This window comes from Notamacropus eugenii, chromosome 2 (genome assembly GCF_028372415.1).
Source record: "Notamacropus eugenii isolate mMacEug1 chromosome 2, mMacEug1.pri_v2, whole genome shotgun sequence".
In the NCBI taxonomy this organism is placed as follows: Eukaryota; Metazoa; Chordata; class Mammalia; order Diprotodontia; family Macropodidae; genus Notamacropus; species Notamacropus eugenii.
Genome location: NC_092873.1, coordinates 221,483,440 through 221,501,401, shown reverse-complemented (window position 1 = coordinate 221,501,401; position 17,962 = coordinate 221,483,440). Strand labels below are relative to the sequence as shown.

General features: G+C 36.2%; 1 protein-coding gene across 11 annotated transcripts in view; it reads left to right on the top strand.

Moving 5' to 3' along the window:
* The window catches only part of AHI1 (Abelson helper integration site 1), a 279,355-nt gene that overhangs the window by 69,695 nt on the left and 191,698 nt on the right, over nucleotides 1–17,962 (top strand). For all 11 annotated transcript variants that reach the window (XR_011974556.1, XR_011974555.1, XM_072643419.1 and 8 more), the window contains one exon: nucleotides 13,496–13,692. Coding sequence is in view for 9 of the 11 variants with exons in the window: in XM_072643419.1 (XP_072499520.1) it covers nucleotides 13,496–13,692 (197 nt within the window). In the remaining 2 variants the exon portion in view is untranslated. The remainder of the gene's footprint in view (nucleotides 1–13,495; nucleotides 13,693–17,962) is intronic.

Sequence of the window (17,962 nt, the reverse complement as noted above, 5' to 3'; positions counted from 1 at the left end):
GAATTGGCTGCCTTCACAGTTAGTGGGATTTTATGAGAGTTTTCAAGCAAAAAGTGGATGTCACCTTGTTGAGTATGTAAAGAATATTCTTGTTCAGGTATAGATTGGACCAGGTGGTCCATAAGGTACTTTTAAATTCTGAGTTTCTGTGACATGTAAGAATGACAGCCAAGAACTTTGAATTCTGATGAAGACTCATGCTTATTAGCAAAGGTATGGTCAGTGAATTGAGGAAGTAAAAAAGATACTTAATTTTGTTGTTGTTATAAAATATGTCACTGTGGTAGCCCTGAGAGACTGCTAGTTTGGGCATCAAAGGGTCAGAGTCCATGGCCTAACTCAGCACAGGTGACTTTAAGCACATTATTTAATCCTTCTGTTTTCATTTCCTCATTTATGTGTTGTAGATGACAATCTACCTACCTTACAAAGCTGCTATCAAGGTTGAATGAGATTACATCTGTAAAGTGTTTTGTGAACAGCTATTATAATTTTTGCATAAACATAATTATGATAGAAGAAAGAAAAAAATAGAAATTGGTTGGTTGTTGTCCTTTATCTTCAAAGAAGATCAAAATGACATCTCCATTGTAAAGTGAAATGTCAGTGTGTCCGACTGTGGCTGATCAGACCAATATGAGCTCAGAATGCTCTACCACGGGTTGGGCACAGATAGTCTGTGAATATTTGGGATGGATGTCCCAAATTTGCACATTCTGCTTTTACTTTGTTCTGTCTCAATTCTGCTTTCCCCAAAGAACACAGCACCTTTTCTTATGTGGGCACGTCATGCTGAGCGGTCCTGTGCTAATATTTCCCATGTTGCACAGTCAAATTCAAAGTTCTTGAGAGAGACCTTGAAAGTGTCCTCATATCATTTCTTCTGGCCACCATGTGATCACCTGCCCCATGCAAGTTCTTCATAAAATAGTCTTTTTTGGCTAGCATGCATTTTGCATTCAAACAATGTGGCCAACCCATCCTAGTTGCGCTCTCTGAAGCATAGTTTGAATGCTTGGCATTTCAGCTTGAGCAAGGACTTCAGTGTCTGGTACCTTATCCTGCCAGGTGATCCTCCGAATCTTCCTAAGACAGTTCAAATGGAAGCGATTCAGTTTCCTGGCATGGCGCTGGCAGACTATCCATGTTTCACAAACATATAACAATAAGATCAGCATGACGGCTCTGTATTATAGAAAAAAGAAAAAAATAGAAATGTACTTATATGGAAGGAGTAGTGAAATGTGTTTGGATTCAGATATGCAAGTGAAGCAGTTTGTAAACTGAGGAACACATATTTTCTTTAAGATTATTAGGAAAAGGTTTTAATATGAGTTTTATTATTTTTTGTTTTAAATGAAGTTATAGAAGTTTGCTTTTAATCAATTATGTAATATTTTGATTAGGTTGTATTTGATGTTTGACATCTGTGTATACTACCTAAACTTTATTTTTATAAATGATAACCAGTGATGGACAGATTTTATTTTCTATGCTAAGTTTATTACAATTTTACCTAATTTCCTCAATAATACTTAGGAATTTGGGATATTTAATATTTCAAATTGAAATAGGTTCTTATCCTATTGCTATATTTTATTAATGCCGTATCACTGTAGTAATCTAAATCTTTTGAGATTTTCTTAATGTGAAAAGAAGGAAAATAAAGTACCATGAGAAAGGAAAAGAATAAAAGAATGTCTAAGTTCTTTTCTCATTCAGCAATTTGATGATTGTAAGAAATCTGAAAGAAAGAAAAGTTATCATGTGTATTTTCATTATTTCTAACTTAGGAGTGTGTTTTTAGTTTGTATATTTAAAGCATCCTGCATTGTTGCTGCTCATATCCTTAGAATTAAGATGGTATCATTAACAGATATTCATGTTTCTATAGAAATGCCTTTGGGAAATGAAGGTGTAGTGTGATTCTCGAAAGTCTATTTAGGAAATCAGTCAGTCAGATATTTTTTAAGTGCATAGTATATCTAGCATCCCAGGGACTGTGCTAAAACACTAGAGGTGAAAAGACAAAAATGAAACAGCTTGTCCTCAGGGAGCTTACAGTCTAATGGAGGAGAAAATGTGAATTCCTACGTCTCTAGTATAATCCATACAAAGCAGACACAAAGTCATCTTGGACAGGAAGGCACTTGCAGCTGGGAGGACCAGGAAAGACCTTTTGCAGGAGGTAACCTGATTCTTGAAAGAACATAGGATTTCCAAGAGGCAGAAGTATGGAGGAAGGGCATACCAAGTATAGGGGACATATAGTGCAAAGGTATGTAGTGGGTGTCTTATGTGAGGAACAGCAAGTGGTCCAGTTTGGCTGGACCATAGAGTACAAGTCTTTGTGTTTGAAAAGAAGGGGACGTTTGTGAGAGATGCTGTGGAGAAAGAAGCAATGAGATTTGGCAGCTTATGAATAGAAGTAGGAGGTGTCAGACTTTGAGGATGACACGTAAATTGTAAACCTGGATTAGTGGAGAGATGGTTCTGCCCTTGTGAGTGATAAGGAAATTTGGAAGACAGCTGATTTGGGAGAGAAAGACAATTCAGTTTGGACTTGTTGAGATTGAGATGCTTCTGGCACATCCATTTTGAAATGTTCAGTAGGCAGCTTGTGATGTAGGTCTAGGGCTCAGGAGATTATGGCTAGATAGATAGAGAGAGCTGGGAGTTGTTTGCATAGAAGTGAGAACTGAATCTGTGGGAGAATGATTTCGTTACTGGTTAATGGTAAGTACTAAGCCTATAGAAAATGGAAATAAATCATAAACCTAAAATATTTTGTTATAGGATATAAAAATCGCTAATAAATTAGATGTTTCTTCTAAAACAAGGACCTTTTAATAGAATTGTTAAATATTAAAAGCAACATCATCAGGTTTTGTTAAAAGGCCACTTTTATAATGAAAATGTAATTTCCAGAAGTTTTACTGGGACAAATATAAAAATAGCTACTATATATATTTATTCACTAGCTCACCATATAAAGGCTTAATTTGTGCTCATTAAATTACATTAAATAATCAACAACTTGCCATCTAGGTGCCTTCTTTTTCTCATAATTCATATAGTTAAGTATTATCTAAGTTCAAACTGGAAAAATTTTTAAAAGAGTTGCTTGTATCATAAAAAAATTTCTTTCTGTTGTCTTGTTCAAACAAGCATTCTGGAATAGTTCCTTCTCTGTGTCCAAGATAAATGTTCAGATAAGTACTTTATAATTGAACCTATTATACAGCATGGACATTTAAATCAACCTATAAAAGTTCAGAAAAAGATTCCATGCCTATATTTTTTCAGGATTTAATATACTGATCTATTTGATCTTGAGATGTTCATCATCTACTGCCAGCAAATCATTTCAGTCCCAAATAATAATTTTTATCATTGAATTAACCTAGTTTATTATTCATCTCTCACCTTTGTGCAGGCACATATGTTGTTCCCACCATTTAAAACATGTTCCCACCCCCTCTTTGCCAAAGCATGTCTTTTCTTATAAGCTCTGCTCAACCTCACCTTCCTTGTAAACTCATTCCAGCCTTATATTAACTGGCTGTCTTCACTTGCGCAAAACCCCTTCAGCATTTATAAATGTATCACTGTTTGACAGTAATAAATATAAATTCTGTGTAATTTATGCTTAAATGTCTATTAAAAATTATTTTATCTTTATTGTATTTATGTGTTCTGTCTTACATTTGAATAGTAGTAGCAATAAAAATAATACTACCATACATTTGTAGAGAGTGTTACATTTCTCACAACATGTTACCACATACATTATCATATTTGAGCCTCCTAATAGACTTGTAAAGTGACCAGACAAGTACTAGCCTTATTTTTACAGATAAGGAAATTTAAGTTTTAAGCGCCTCAGTTGAATTGGAGTGGCAGCTTTTAGGAAATGACCTGTGTATTATTTCACCATGCTGTTGCACCCATTCATTCTTTTGATTTCCTTCAGCTTTGTGGATTTGACTTTCTCCCCATGAAAAACCATCACTCCTGTACTAATTTTGGAATGAAAGATGGATCTCATAGAAACTCAGAGGATGTAATGGTGGAGATTTAAGCAGACTGATCTGTCTCAGACTTGCAGATGTGTTCTGCTAGCTGGAACAAGCAGTAGCACCCTGGTAGCAAAGGAGAAAAAGCACTAGGAAGCAACTGTCCAGTTCATTCCATATATTTACCAAATCCAGTTTTTGTACTACCCTGCTTTTAATCTCCTCAGCCTTGGTACTCACTGTCTTCATTGGGGACTGTGTGCAAACTTACTTAGCTTCCAGTCATGCCTCTACATGCATATTCCTTTACATTTCCCCTCATCCCCTTCCATCTCTAGCTCTGGAGGCAGTAATTAATAAATAGTATTATTGCTTCTAGAAAGGGTTTTGTCAGAGTGCCCCGTGGATCATCCTGCTGTTATGCACCCACCTACTAGAACGCTGGCCACCGCTCCCCTCTCTATGTCATCTCTACCTGTTTGAACCTAAGCTTTTTGAGTAGTGTCACTTTTTTCATTTGTATCCCTAGCATTTAGCACAGTCCCAGGCACATAATAGGCACTTAATAAATACCTTTTTTATTCATTCATTATATTCCTTCCAGCACTGCAAGTCTGTCGTTTTTATCTGCCTGTTGGGTTCTTTTGATCTGTAATGATATAGTTGAATATGTTTTAAAATATATTTTAAATATATTAAAATTGTGAACCTAAAAACTTCCTTTAAAATCCTTTGTATTTGCAGCACATTGTGAGATCCATCTTCTTATCTGTCCAATGAAGGGAATTCATTAAGTGGATCATGCTCATGCACCAGCTTTCTGCATGGTGCTTTCTGGGTCCCTTCGCTGCTAGTTTCCTTTTTCCCTGATTGCCTTGTATGTACCTTATCTTGTATTTATTCTTACAAAAGAACACACTGTCTTTCCTGATGGAATGTAACCTCCTTGAAAGTGGAAGTTATCTCATTCTTTGTATCTCCAGCACCTAGCCCATAGTAGATACTTAATAAGTACTCATTGATTGCGTGATGGATGATACTTAGGAAAATTTATAGCTTTAAATAAATAATCCTTTGATCTTTGTAAATTAATCCTTGGAACTTTCCAGTAGACACTCCAACCATCAGTTGCCCATTTCATAAATGATAAAGCTTAGTAACAAATTAGCTAAGGGAATTTACCTATAATTTAAAATAAAAAGTTAGGTAGAAATGATAAATCAAACCCCGTAGGTCTTTCCTTATTAAATTTGCCCCTGAATACCTAGACAAGTATAGTTTGAACAGTATTTATTACCACTATTAATTAAGCTTCTATAGATCTTTTTGACTTCTAAATGTTTCATTTTAAAAGTCAAACTACTGCCTGTTTTATAAACTGTGTTTCTGCAATAATATATTATTTACATATTTTACTAATTTAATAAAATTTCCAATACTACTTATTCTGTGACAAAAAAAATAAATAGTGGAGAATTCAGTTTCTAAAGTTGTTTAGTTACAATTTGCTCTTGAAACTAGTTCTAATGAATCTTTAAAGTTTCTAAAACTTCAGCTTTAGTAGTTTTAAGTATTTTCATAGCAAATGGGACTAGCATATATATATATTTTAAATCATCTCAAGCAAGCTCTCCCAGAGACCACAATGGTAGCTAAATGTATCACCCATTTTTCAGTTCTAGCAAAATCTGTGAAGAGTCAGCATACCTCTTTCTCTGTACCCATATGTTCAGCTTGTGGGCTTCTGAATCTTTCATTCTACTGACTTTTTGCTTTTTTTGGTAAGAAACACAATTTTTACTTTCAGAAGGCAGTCTATTGTGCCTGGTGTTGAAAGGGTTAATCATATAGTTATACAAGATTTAGTCACAAGGTACCACAGATAATGTACTTCTAAAATTCCCATAACAGTAGTAGTTAGAAAAACAGCTTCTTCTGTCTGAAATGTACAGAGACTTGATCAATTAATGTTTTCATTTTTAAATTATTCTTTAAACTTAGTACAATGACTTCATTCTCTAGAACAGTGCTCCACAAATGGTAGGTGCTCAAAAAAGTTCGGTCGTGGCAATTTTGTTTTGAAGTGTCTGATTTTTAATTATGAGCCAGTTTTAAGCTACAGAATAATTAATGCCTTTACACCACATACACATAACATTTACTATGATTATTACCTTTCCTGTGCTTAGTAAACTTAAAAATTGGATCTGTCCGCATTTGGGGAAGTTCTTAGAAATGATTGATGATTATGCAAAGTGAGCCAAGTTTATCCACTAGATGGCACTGTCCTCTCTAAGTCACCATTATCCCACAGTGTTTTCATTGTGGCTCGTGCCTTCCAGACAAGACACATCTTGAATCTTGCCTAACTGCTTTAGCTGATTAAAACGCTTGAATGTTTTCAATAAACTGAGTCTTGTGGTCCTTTCCACTGTAATTAAGCAGCATCTTGGCTACTGGAATTTTGATTTACTTGGAACTGATTTACTGGAATACATGATTTACTTAATATTATCCTCATAATTCAGTTGGTTATGATATCCTTCATAACCTAATCCTATGCCATGCTATTGTGCTATTAAGATTTTTTGTTATACTTCAGAATTAAATGAATTTTAATTGTGTGAAGCATTCTGTATCTTGACTAAAAGTTGTCTCAGTTGTTATAAGCTATGAATAGAAGATGTTATCTCTTCTTTGATCATTTTTAAAAAAATTTTATTTTAAAATGTAATATAATAAATGTTCATTGACTTAACTTTAACCAGACATTAGCTGATAAATTAACTGCTACCATGGATAGGAAACTGGAGCTAAAACAATGTCTATCACATCTATTAAGTTTGAGGTTTTTACTTCCCTTCCTCATAAAATGTTTTTAAAGATTAGCCAAAAATTTATTATAAACCTACAATTTTTCATGTTTCACATTAAGAATTTTCTCAAAGATCAAGAATAAAATTAATTATATTTGCTTTTTTAAGTTGGATAAATTATAATTATATCAAATTATATACTGTTGTTCCTTATTTTATGATTTGAAAATGTTTTTCACTTAATGTGTTAACTGGCTCTTCTATTTCAAGCACAATTTAAGTTGAAATAAAGACTGTGACATTAGAATTGTATGCAGTTACCTTTCCTTCAAGGTTTGGTTCACTTTAATTGAAAAGTGGTATTTTTTTATCTTATTGAAATGCTTTTCTAGAAGTACTGAGGATGGGTGATTCAAAAGGAAACTCAGATATTGTTGTTCTCACACTCATACGAAGTTATACAGTAGGAAATATAACAGATTCTAGGTCAGCATATTTTAGTATGTTGTCAGTATGGTGTAAAGTATGCCATGAAACTGCCACAACTTTTTAAAGCTGGTGTGCTTTTTTGGTATCTTTCTACAGAATCTATTATAAATTCTTCACAAACTACATAATTAGCATTGAATAATTGATCTGAAAGCTCAAATTAGATAAAGACTTGAGGCCATACATATGCTATAATGTTGGAAAGCACCATTATGTGGTTCAAACCTTCCCCTCTTATTTCACATACTAGGAAACTGGGGCCCAGAAGGCTAAGTACTTTATCTAAAGTCAGACCCAGCGTAAACAACAGAGCCAGGATTTAAACCCAGGTCTTTCATCAGAATGGTAGCATGTGAATTGGACCTTGAAGCAAGAGAGGAACTTGTTCAGTGAGGGATGTGCAGAGGAAGGAGAGTCACCATTCCAGTCATAGGGACGTTGTGACAAAACCACAAAGATGAGAAGGCAGTACAGGAATGGAGAGTACTTGAGTCTGGGTCAAACATAAATAAAATTACTATGAAATAAGACCGAAAACATAGGTTAAAGGACTTAACCATCCCTGGTCTCACAGGCATTAAACACTGAAGGTAGGATCTGAGCCTTTGTCTTCTTGATGAGAACAATCTGTTACACCATGTTTTTGTTGTTGTAGGATGGCTAAGTAGTACAGTGAAGAGAGTCCTGGGTCTGGAGTCAAAAAGGCTCATCTTACTGAGTTCAAATCCGGCTTCAGATACTTACTAGCTGTGTGACCCTGGGCAAGTCACTTAACTCTGTCTGCCTCAGTTTCCTCATCTGTAAAAGGAGCTGGAGAAGGAAATGGCAAACCACTCTAGGATTGTTGTCAAGCAAATCCCAAATAGGGTCATGAAGAGTCAGATGTGGCTGAAAAACAACTGAAGAACAATAGCAACTGTCGTAGTCTAATGGAAAAGAATTTAAGGCCTCAGAGTGGTTCTACAGGAATAGAGAGGTGGGGCCAGAGATTGTAGAATCAGACTTATTGAGATATGGTGCCTGATTACATATGTGAGACATGGATAGAAGGCTCAAAGTTCACTTAGCATTTAAACCTGGGTGATAGTGGAGGTGGCAAAACCATGGTAGAGTCATCCAGAACTAGTCCTGTGACAGGCAAGATGGCTGCTCCATCTGTTTCCTCATCTTCAAAATGGGAGCAGCACCTTCCTTGTATGTTATGCATTTCTTTTTTTTATTTGTTTTCAGTTTTCTACAATCACTTCCATGTATCTTAGATTTTTTACCCTCCCTCCCCACTCCCTCTTCAAGATGGCATACAATCTTATATAGGTTCTACACATGCATTCTTTTTAAATATATTTTCACTTTAGTCATGTTGCATAGAAGAATTAAAATGAATGGGAGAAACCATAAAACAAAACAAAATATAACACAAGAGAAAATGATCTGCTTCATTCTACGATCCAGTTCCATAGTTCTTTCTCTGGATGTGGAAGGCATTTTGCCTCAAGAGTCCTTTGGAAATGTTTTAGGTCCTTGCATTGCTGTGAAGGAGTAAATCTACTAGAAAAATTCCTCACACACAGGTTGTTGCTGTGCACAAAGTTCTCTTGATTCTGCTCCTTTCACTCAGCATCAGTTCATATGAGTCCTTCCAGGCCTCTCTGAAGTTTTCATCATTTCTCATAGCATGATAGAGTACTCCATTACATTCATATACCACAAGTTGTTCAGCCATTCCCCAATTGATGGACATCCCCTCAATTTACAGTTCTTTACTACTACAAAAAGAGCTGCTATAAATATTTTTGTACATGTGGGACCCTTTCCTATTTTTATGATCTCTTTGGGATACAGAACTAGAAGCGATATTGCTGGGTCAGAGGGTATGCACATTTTTGTAGCCCTTTGGGCATAGTTCCAAATTGCTCTCCAGAATGGTTGGATCAGCTAACAGCTCCACCAACGATGAATTAGTGTTCCAACTCTCCCATATCTTTCCAACATTTATCATCTTACTATTCTGTCATGTTAGCCAATCTGATAGGTGTGATGTTGTATCTCAGAGTAGTTTAGATTTGCATCTCTAATCAATAGATTTAGAGCATTTTTTCATATGACTATAGATAGCTTTAATTTCTTCCTCTGAAAACTGCCTGTTCATATCTTTTGATCATTTATCAATTGGGAAATGACTTGTATTCTTGTACATTTGACTCGGTTCTCTATATATTTTAGAAATGAGGCCTTTATCACACACACTAGCTGCAAACATTCTTTCCCAGTTTTCTGCTTCCCTCCTAATCTTGGTTGCATTGGGTTTCTTTGTGCAAAAACTTTTCAATTTAATGTAATCGAAATTATCCATTTTGCTCTTCATAACGTTCTCTGTCTCAAATTATGACCCAACAAGAGACTTTGGAGAAGCCTATAAAGACTTTTGTGAACTGATGCTGAGTGAAAGGAGCAGAACCAGGAGAACTTTGTACACAGCAACAACCACAGAGTGCGAGGAATTTTTCTGGTAGACTTAGTACTTTATTGAAATGCATGGACTTAAAAAATTTCCAGTGGACTCTTGAAGCAAAAATGCTTTCCACATCCAGAGAAAGAACTAGGTAGAATTGTCTTTTTTATTATATCAGCTCAGCCTACCCACGAGCATACATTTCTTAAAGAATAAAATGAGAATAATGGAAAACAAGCACACTGAAAAACATAGACCTGATTTAAATGCAAAATATTATTAGCAAAACAGACTTCATCTTCTAGGAAGCACCAGGAAAACTCTTAACCTCTTCGTTGGCAGGACAAAGTTGAAATCTCTTCATAAAATGTTACTGAAAAATGGCTAATATTTTAACGGCAGAGAAATAGAATATCAGAGAGAATACTAACATCTCTACTCTAACAGGGTGGGGAACCTGGAGTCTTGAGGCCACTCTGGCCTCGTAGGTCCTCAGGTGCAGCCCTTTGACGGACCAAATCCCCTTAATAAAAGAATTTGTTCTGTAAGACTTGGACTCAGTCATAAGGCTGCCCCCAAGGACCTAGAAGGTCTCACGTGACCTTGAGGCTGCAAGAGAGCAGCAGATAGATACACCATTTTTACAAACATTTGATGCCTACTATCTTCAAAGCAGCGTGCCACAAAATAAAACTGAACAAATCTTTTTAACCTTAAAGGAACTTACATTATACCACCAAGCTGAATCTAACTCATTAGAATCACCCTCTAGTGTGATACCACTTTGAAAAGAAAGAGAAAACATGTAGGTTAACAGTAAGAAATAATGCACTCATGAGAGGGTACACTTAGGTTTTGTATAAGCCATCTTTGAGTAGGTGATAGCGTAGGGGGAAGGTAGAATATGACTCATATTTGAATCAGTGTGATAGTCTGACCTTGAGGTCAGCCCAGCATATCTGGGGGCAGCGGGATATAGAGGAATTAATTTTAGACTTGGATCCAAGAGACTTGAGTTTGGATCCTACCTTCGATGTTTAATAGTTACATGCCCGTAGGAGAGTCACTTCACCAGCTACCCGCCTTCTAGAATTGTTGTGAAGAAAACACTTTATAAATCTTAAAGTGCTATACAGATGTAAGGAGTTATTGTTATCATGGAGGCATCAAATTCCTGAAGGCAGTAAAAGTCCTGAAGTGTGGCTGTAGTACCCAAGCATCCTGTGTGCGGTGAGACTTACGATGCCTACCCAAAGCTTCTTGCAGTTTCTTGAACAGTTTTATGAATGTCACAGACACTACTCGACATGAAATGGTTTAGGAATCACCTTCTTCTTGGCATTCCCTGAGTCCCTCAGCTAAAAATAGTAGAATAGGATTCCCCAGAATTGGGCCTAAAGCATATCCAACCTGTGAGCCTTGTGGGAGCATTGTTACCCACTCTGACTCATCTTAGCAGAGGATGAGAAATGAGGGAAAGTTCCAGAAGCTATTACTTAGATCAGTAGCTTACCTTCAAAATTTCCTCTTCTGCATGGGAGGTGTTAGATACATTTTTATCACGGATAACATGCTGCCAAATGCTGAAAAGCAGCAGATGAGCAAGTGAGTTAGAAATGGGAGCACTCACTCGAATTAGAGAGAATTGTCAGCAGCAGTAGCTCTTACACAAATGAACCATGTCATAATAAGTGCACAAAGCATTTCTGGTTTATACCCATAGGTATAAAGTCAAAGAGGAGTCTTACTGTTAACATTGTAGAAGCAACTCTTACACACAGCTAGGTGGCATCAGGCCTGGAGTCAAGCAGACCTGAGTTCAAATCCAGCCTCAGTTTCCTCATCTGTCAAATGAGCTGGAGAAGGAAGTGGCAAACCACTGCAGTATCTTTGCCAAGAAAACATCACAGAGAGTCAGACACAAGTGAACAACAACCCTAACTTACAAATAACTCTTTTTGGTTGTGTTTTTACATAAAGAAAACACTGCTTCCATCAGTAATATCATTTGGAAAATGCAGAGAATGATGATAGAAAATAATTCTATCCACTTTGTGTGTAAATTTGTGTGTAAAGAAAATTGATCATAGGATGGACCTAATGGATTGAATGCTACTTTGGCAGTTAAGAAGACATAAGTTCAGACCCTCTCTCTTATACTTAACTACCTGTGCAATCACAGACAAATCATTTAACCCTCTCAGCCTCAGTTTCCATAGACAAGACTTGAACCCAGGTCTTCTTGACTTCAAGGTTTGTTCTATCTTCACTCTGTAGCACTACTTCTTTTAAAAAGTATTTCAATATAAAATAAATAGTTTAAAAAGCCTTTTTGAAAGCTTCATTGACAAAACCATAAAGTGAAAGTATTAGATATTCCAAGTGAAGTTAAAAATATCTTTACAAGATTTGAGAAAAATCAAAAGAGCACATATACTTTTGAAAAATTAATATTTCTGAGTGAATATTCCCATGTCTTTATTAAAAATTTATTAGAAAAGATTTCTTTATATATAATTCCAAAATACTTAAATAAATAGAAATATACTGTTAAAATTTATTAGAAGTTTGTTGTTAGGTTTTTTTTAATAGTAGACATGGAATTTAGACCTAGGGGAAAGAATCCTTCCTTACCATCCTAATTCAGGTCATCATTGTCCAGACGATATCAGCCATCTCTCCTTGTCTCCAGTGCTTAGCATGGTGCCTGGCACATAGTTAGGCACGTAACAAATCTTTATTATCGATTGATTGATTATTGATTATCTCTAGACTCTTTTATCCATCCTACACAAATGAATAAATGGAAAAAGCAAATTATTAACTGTTTACTATGTGCCAAGCTCTGTGTAAAACTCTGGGAATACAAATAGAAAAAGCTAGATAGTTTTTGCTGTCAGGGAGGTTACACAGTAATGGAGAGAACATAGAAAAGAGAATTGAGCTGCAGAGCAAAAGAATAAGTCCAGCAACAGGGCCTATAGCCAGGACCACTGGTTCCTAGGATACACAAGCAAGTGAGATGTCAGTGCCCAGGAGCTGGAGGACATAAAGAGAGGGAACAGTCCATCGGGGGTGGGGGAGGGCAAAGTGGTCAGGCTGATGGTCCTTCATCTCACTGGAAGGGTCCTTACTCATCCAATTAATGTGACCAGCCATGTCACTCTTCCTTCTCCCCTCTCCCTACCCCTCAAGAAGTCCAGATGCTTAGAATAGGGTGACCCTCCTAATGGTGGATCCTCTGGGCTCAGCACCCCTGACTACTCCCACAGCATTTTCCTAATACAAGGGTCTGCTCATATAATTTTCCAAATCAGAATCCTTCAGTGGCTCCTTGTTCTCTACCTGAAATTCCCTATTCCTTACATACATAAGAGGATTTCGGTTTAGTGTATATAGCCTTTTGGTCTGAGAGATGAGGATGAAACAAGCAAGGTTTTCCTTCTCTGATTTTTTTTCTCAAATTCAAAAGATTGAATAGTGTAAAAGGCTCAATTATATATTCAAGTAACCTTTAATTAAATTCTGATTTGTAAAGTGTTTTAATATAAATAATTATACTACAATGAACAAGCTTTAAAATTTGCTTAACCTACATGTTAATTTCAGATGTTACAATATGACATAATTAAAAAAACTTTTTCAGCGTATTTAACAAAATATGATAACTTACATTTTTGAATGAGTTATCTGATCACTAATCTGTCTTAACTTTTTTCTAGTTGCACAGCAAGAGGCTGAAATGGTCAAAGATTTCAATGGATCACTCACCGCAACTGGAACACATAGAAATCCACTGGTTTTTAGCAGTTCTTCAGCAATGCAAGATACAATAGCATCTGCCACTGATCAATTTATCAGTGCTGCTAGAGTGTCTATGAGAATGCAGAAAGTGAAACAGAAACTTGAATCAGTCACGGTATGTCAGACCCTAATAGTTAAGAAGTTGTCGTATTTATGTGATGTTTAATATGCCTGTATCATTATTCATTCCTTAAAGCTACATATGTATAGATAGATACACACATACACGTGTGTGTGTGTGTGTATGTGTGTAGATAGATAAATGCATCAATATAAACACTTTGAATTTATACTGGAATTCAGCCAATATATATATATGATGGTGATAAGAGTCTTTTCTAGCTTAAATGATTCCCTTCTTATTGTCATAACTTTTTTCATCTCACCACATGATAATTGGTACTAACCCATGGAGAAGAAATGCAGTGATAAAATGACAGTACTGAGTGTGCACATGGCTTCATGTGCTTCTCACAGTAACTCCAGAGATCTCCAGGGATCCATAGGTCACATGTCAGGTATGATTGCTTGTACTAGTATAGGAGTCTACCCTTAATCATTCTTGACAGTCGGTCCTAAAGAATACTCTAGTATCGCAGTCTGAGTTTGAAAATCAGAATGCATAATTAAATATTTTATATTGATCTTTTGGTTGTTCAGTTGTTTCAGTTGTATCTGACCCTTTGGGACCCCATTTGAGTTTTTCTTGGCAAAGATACTGGAGGGGTTTGCCATTTCCTTCTCTAATTCATTTTACAGATGAGGAAATTGAGGCAAACAGGGTTAAATGACTTGCCCAGGGTCACACAGGTAATAATAAGTCGCTAAGGCTGAATTTGAACTCGAGTCTTCCTGACTCCGGGCCTAGGACTCTATCTACTGTGCCACTTAGCAGCCCCAGCTCATTTTACAGATGAGGAAACTGAGGCACATGGGGTTAAATGGCTTGCCCTAGGTCACCCAGTTTGTAAGTGTCCAAGGCTGAATTTGAACTCTAGTCTTCTGGACTCCAGCTCTGGTGCTCTATCCACTGCGCCACCTAACTGCCCATATTGATATTTAGGCAATACTTTATAAAGAAGCATCATATTTGATCTCCAATCAGCCCAATGAGTTAGGCAGCATAGCTTTTATACTATTCATTTTACAGATGGGAAAAATGAACCTCAGAGTGGTTCAGTGACTTGCCACAGGTCTGCAATTTAAGCCCCAGTCTTCTCTGAAGAAATCTGATTATCTTTGTGAACCATCATTTTAAAAATAGGATTTTATGTATATTAATATGCATGTATTTATTAATAAACTTATATTTTAGGACTTGATAGTTAAAAAGCATTTTCACCTACATTCTTCTCCATGTAGGTTACCAGCAACCATTTTATCTTAGAACTATCTAGATGCAGAACTCCTGTTTATAACCCTAACTCTTGTTTGAAAAGCACTAGGCAGCTGATTCTCCTGTGAGTCATAGGATCATAGATTTAGAGCTGGAAGCAATCCAGAGGGCATCTAGTAAAAACCCCATTGAGGAAGAAATTCAAGCTCAGAGAGGTTGAGTAATTTTCTGAAGATCACCCAGTGAACATGTATCAGAAGCAGGATTTGGAGTCAGGAAGACTTGGGTCCTCTATGCTATATTGAGGCATCTCATTCCATTTTCTTTACTTCTCTTTTAAAAAATACAATGTATAGAAGACAAGTGTTACAAAATCAAATAGATTTTAGCTAAAATATTTCTTCTCAGAATGTAGACTAGAATTATAGTGTCTGCTGAAAAAAAGAGGTCAACAGAAGAGTACACGTTTCATGATAGCTTAGTCTCGGAAGAAGTTCAGAGGCCAAGCCTCCCAAACAAAAGAGAGTACCCCTCTTCCATACACCTCCCATGGGGTCATCTGGTCTGAATACTTTCAGTGACATGATTCTTAACTACCATTTTGTTATAAAATTGTTGTGGTTAGAAAGTTTTGTATAATGCTCTGAGTTTAAAACAAAATCTACCTTTCTATTAATTTTTATGAATATCTTTAGTCCTGATTCTCCCAATTCTCAGCTCTTTCAAAATGAAAAAGAACTCCTTTTTAGCAAGCAAAGCAAATTTATACATTGATTGTGTCTGAAAATATACATCTTGTTCTGCTTCTCTGTTAAGAGGTAGGACATATTTCATCACTTATCCTTAACTGTGGTTGGACAGAAGTCTTTCACAGCTGTTTTTCTTTACGACACTGTAGTCGCTCCTGATTCAGTTCCCTTCACTTCGTGTCAGTTCATACAAGTCCTTCCAGGTCTCTTTAAATCCATTGCTTCCAGTTTTTCATGTTGCAGCAGTCGTAGCCTGTTACAGTCATGTGCCATGATTTATTCAACCATTCCTCAGTTGATTAGCTCTTCCTTGGTTTTCAAGTTTTTTGCTGCAGCAACAAGCGCTGCTACGATTATTGTTGTATATGTGAGCCCTGTCTTTCTGTGTTTTTTATCTGTTTGGAGTGTAAGTCATAATGGTGGTATCACTGAATTAAAAAGATATTCATAGTTTAGTGACTTTTTGTGTGAAATTCCAGATTGCATTTCCTAATGATTGTACCACAGTTCATAGCTCCACCAACAGTGCATTAGTGTGCCTGACATCCCATATTTCCTCCAGAAATTGTCATTTGCTTTGTTTGCCATTTTTACCAATCTGATGGATGTTAGAAAGAATTTCAGAGCTGCTTTAATTTCCATTTCTCTTCTTACTAGTGATTTGGGATACTTTTGATAGTTGTTAATATTTTGTATTTCTCATTTTAAAAATTGCCTGTTCGAATTCTTTGACCGTGTATATATTGAGGAATGGCTTTTATTCCTACATACTTGAATCACTTCCTTATATATCTTGGTGTCAGTCCTTCATCAGATAAATTTCCTGCCAAGAATTTTCCCAGTTCATTGTTTCCATCCTACAACTACCTTGATTTTGTGCAATGACTTTTCAATTTTACATGATTAAAATTGTGAATTGAGATATTTTTACATGATTGTTAATATCTTTCTTTTCTTCTTTTGAAAATGGTTTATGTTCTTTGACCATATATCTTTGGGAGAATGGAAGATCTATCCATCTCCGTACTAATAGTACTAATATTTGATTAGCGTTCATTTGTGGCAATGAGATAACACATTGTGTAGCTCTCCTGTGACAGACTTTTGGAAGATGATGGACAGGCACGAATGAGCTGGGATATGCATTTGGGGGTGGAGGAAGCTCCCAACTGATGAGATTAGTTTTATTTCTCTCTTTCAGAGTCTAGGGGCAAAGAGGCAATCAAGGAAGGCGTAGGACCTTTATTTGAGGCAAATCGAATAATGGTGATGGAGAACAAGTGCTCACTATGTGCAGATGTATTAAGTACTGAGTATACAAAGAAAGGCAAGAGATAGTTCCTGCTTTCAAGTAGCTCACAGTCTAACAGAGATACATGCAACAGCTGTATACAAAGAAAAATTGGAAATAACCAACAGAGAGAAGGCGGATCAGCAAAAGCTTCCTCTGGAAGATAGGATTTTATCTGGGATTTGAAGGAAGTTAGGGGAGTCAGAGGTGCAAAAGGAAGATGTCTCAGCCACACACGATGGTTAGTGAAAAGAATTCAACTTTTATTTTGCTTCTGTTTTCTCTGCCTAGGAGAATGGCCTTTAGACCAAAACGGACAGAACACAGTGACTAATAGAGAATTGATACTCAAGATACAGAACAGTGTCAATGCTGTTGATAAGTTTAGTCATTCTTAGTCATAAGAAAAGATAGTTAGCCTACATAGTGATTACATAGGGCCACCGTGGCTTAATCATACCATGCTAATCATTTCTTTTTTGTCTCCATGATTATTAGACTAAGGTAGATCAAAAGAATTCTAAAGATGTTGCTTCCCTGCATATTAGCAAAGTGTTTGATAGAGTTTTGCATAGTCTTATGGAAAAGCTATTTATTAAACTCTTGTTGCTTTATTGATAGATTATAGTGTAGTTAGGTTAGAACTATTTAAATGACTGTGATTCAGACTTCAGTTCTTGAATTTCAACTTGGAAATAGGTCTATGATGAGGTGTCTCAGGGGTATGTACTTAGCTCTAGGTTATTTAACATTTCTGTGAGTTATTTGGTTTGAAGTCACTGTAAGGAGTCATGCTTATCACATTTTCAGTTTACATGAAGTTGGGAGTTATAGTTTAACACATAGTATAGACTTCAAAAAGATTTTGGCAGACTGGAATGCTGTGGCAGATTGAATAAGATGATACTTAATAAGGACTTGAATTCAAAGATTCAACTTATTATATACAAGATGGGGGAAGTATCTCTACAGTAGTTTGTAAAAGATCTGAGGGTTTTTAGCAAGCTGA